General features: G+C 37.0%; 2 protein-coding genes across 2 annotated transcripts in view; both read left to right on the top strand.

Annotated features, from left to right (window-relative positions):
* The first annotated feature begins 26 nt into the window (after nt 1–26).
* LOC112455089 lies at nt 27–1,392 on the top strand. Its single transcript, XM_025016792.1, has 2 exons — nt 27–660; nt 795–1,392. The coding sequence occupies exons 1-2, from the start codon at nt 109–111 to the stop codon at nt 798–800; spliced, it is 558 nt and encodes a 185-aa protein (XP_024872560.1). The 5' UTR covers nt 27–108; the 3' UTR covers nt 801–1,392.
* A 63-nt stretch (nt 1,393–1,455) lies between these two features.
* LOC112455088 overlaps nt 1,456–1,799 on the top strand; it is a 1,663-nt gene continuing 1,319 nt past the window's right edge. Inside the window, exon 1 of the mRNA XM_025016791.1 lies at nt 1,456–1,551. Within this exon, the coding sequence (XP_024872559.1) occupies nt 1,456–1,551 (96 nt within the window). The remainder of the gene's footprint in view (nt 1,552–1,799) is intronic.

Genomic DNA, 1,799 nt, shown 5'->3' with positions numbered 1-1,799 from the left:
TTCTGGCCAATCCAACTTCACATTAATGAATTGAGTCCTCGCGTTCGATTTCGTAACGTCATACTTGGTGGACTATTTGTAACTTCTAAAGAGCCGAAGCCTGAATTCATGAAGATGTATTTATCAATTTTCATCGATCAGGCTAAAGATCTAATGAATAATGTAGTAAATTTTACACATCGATTGATCGGAGAGAAAATTAACTATAAATTTTACTGTCTTCTACTATGCATGGACTCAGTAGCTCGTCCAGTTGTACAGTTTCGCGTACAGTTCAACGGACATTACGGATGTAGTTGGTGCTATGCGTATGGATTTTATGATGGTAGTGCAATGCGATATCTAATGTGTCGCATCGATCCAAAATTAAGATCACACGAAAGTTACTTACAAGACGTTGACAAGGTTGAAAGAATTTATCGCGCCCGCTTAACGATAAACGGTGTAAAAGGTCGATCGGAACTGCTGCGGATGAATCATTTTAATTGCGTTTGGGGTCTCCCCATAGATTACATGCACGGTGTATTACTAGGTGTGACCAAACAATTATGGAGCATATGGACTACAGCCTCAAGGAATTGTTATTTAAAGCCAAGTGATAGAGAGGAAATAAATAACCGTCGATCAAAAATTAAGCGACCGCATGAAATTCAGAGACTGGTAAGGCCGATAAAAGATGCACCAAAGTGGAAAGCATCGGAATGGGAATCTTGGCTGTTATTTGACAGTGTACCATGCCTACAAGGGATACTCAACGATGAATGTTTTGAATCTTATATTTTATTTGTTCGAAGCGTTAACACCCTGCTGAAAAGCGAGATCAGCGAAGCAGAGCTTCGAAAATGCGAATGTGATCTGCTTCAATTTGTGGGAGAGTGTGAAATTTTATATGGGGAGGAAGTAATGACATTCAATCTGCATTCAATGCTGCACCTATGTGAATCGGTTAGACAAAGTGGGCCGCTATGGGCAAGTTCAACATTTCCTTTTGAAAATGGAATTTTTTATTTCAAACGCCACATCAATGCGCCTCACGGTGTAAGCCATCAAATTGCAAATTTAGTATTAAAAAAACAATTTATTAAATCAAATATCAACGATGCTTCAACGGTGCCTGCTTGTCGTAATTACTGTCATAATTTATTTAAACCAAATCGTCTGGTAAACTGCGTGAAAAGTGATAATGGTGTGACACTGATCGGTACAGGCCGACACGACAAAAAGATTCAAACAGTGATGATGAATCACCTAGATGGAGTACAGATACCGGTTAAAGTATTTAATCGATGTATTTACAAGGAAATCGTGTTGCGCAGTACCTCATACATTCGTCCACAAAAAACAGATGATACTGTAGTACAAATAAAATCAAAGAAAATAATTAAAATTCACAGCTTTGTACTTGTCAACAATACATGTTATCTATACGGTCGTGAAATGTTAATAACTCCGTGGATGTTTAAGGGAAGAGTACAATTGGACCATCTGTTTGAAGTACAAGACACAGAAGGGGATGTACTAGTTGTTAACGCGGAAAATGTTCAATGCAAAGTAATACACTTTTCTACCGGAATCAAAGACTACATCGCCTTCTTTCCCAAAAATTTGGGAATGTAGAAGATCAATTCCTGTACATTAAAGCGCTTTGTAAAAATAATTTTTGAATGATTTTTTTATGTACTTTGAAGTCGTGTTGAATAAAACAAGGTCCGTTATTTTTAACAATACAATAATGGATTTAATTTTGCATACACACAAAAACAATCTTTGGCAGGCAACAATGGAAAATGAAAACAAAA

Source organism: Temnothorax curvispinosus, unplaced genomic scaffold, assembly GCF_003070985.1.
Source record: "Temnothorax curvispinosus isolate PA1 unplaced genomic scaffold, ASM307098v1 QBEX01005813.1, whole genome shotgun sequence".
Taxonomy (NCBI): Eukaryota; Metazoa; Arthropoda; class Insecta; order Hymenoptera; family Formicidae; genus Temnothorax; species Temnothorax curvispinosus.
The sequence above is the reverse complement of the archived record's forward strand: the minus strand, read 5'-3'. Positions and strand labels throughout refer to the sequence as shown.

What these genes read in the sequence shown, in the direction of transcription:
- LOC112455089 (XM_025016792.1), top strand. Translation starts at nt 109, where the DNA reads ATGAAGATGTATTTATCAATTTTCATCGATCAGGCTAAAGATCTAATG.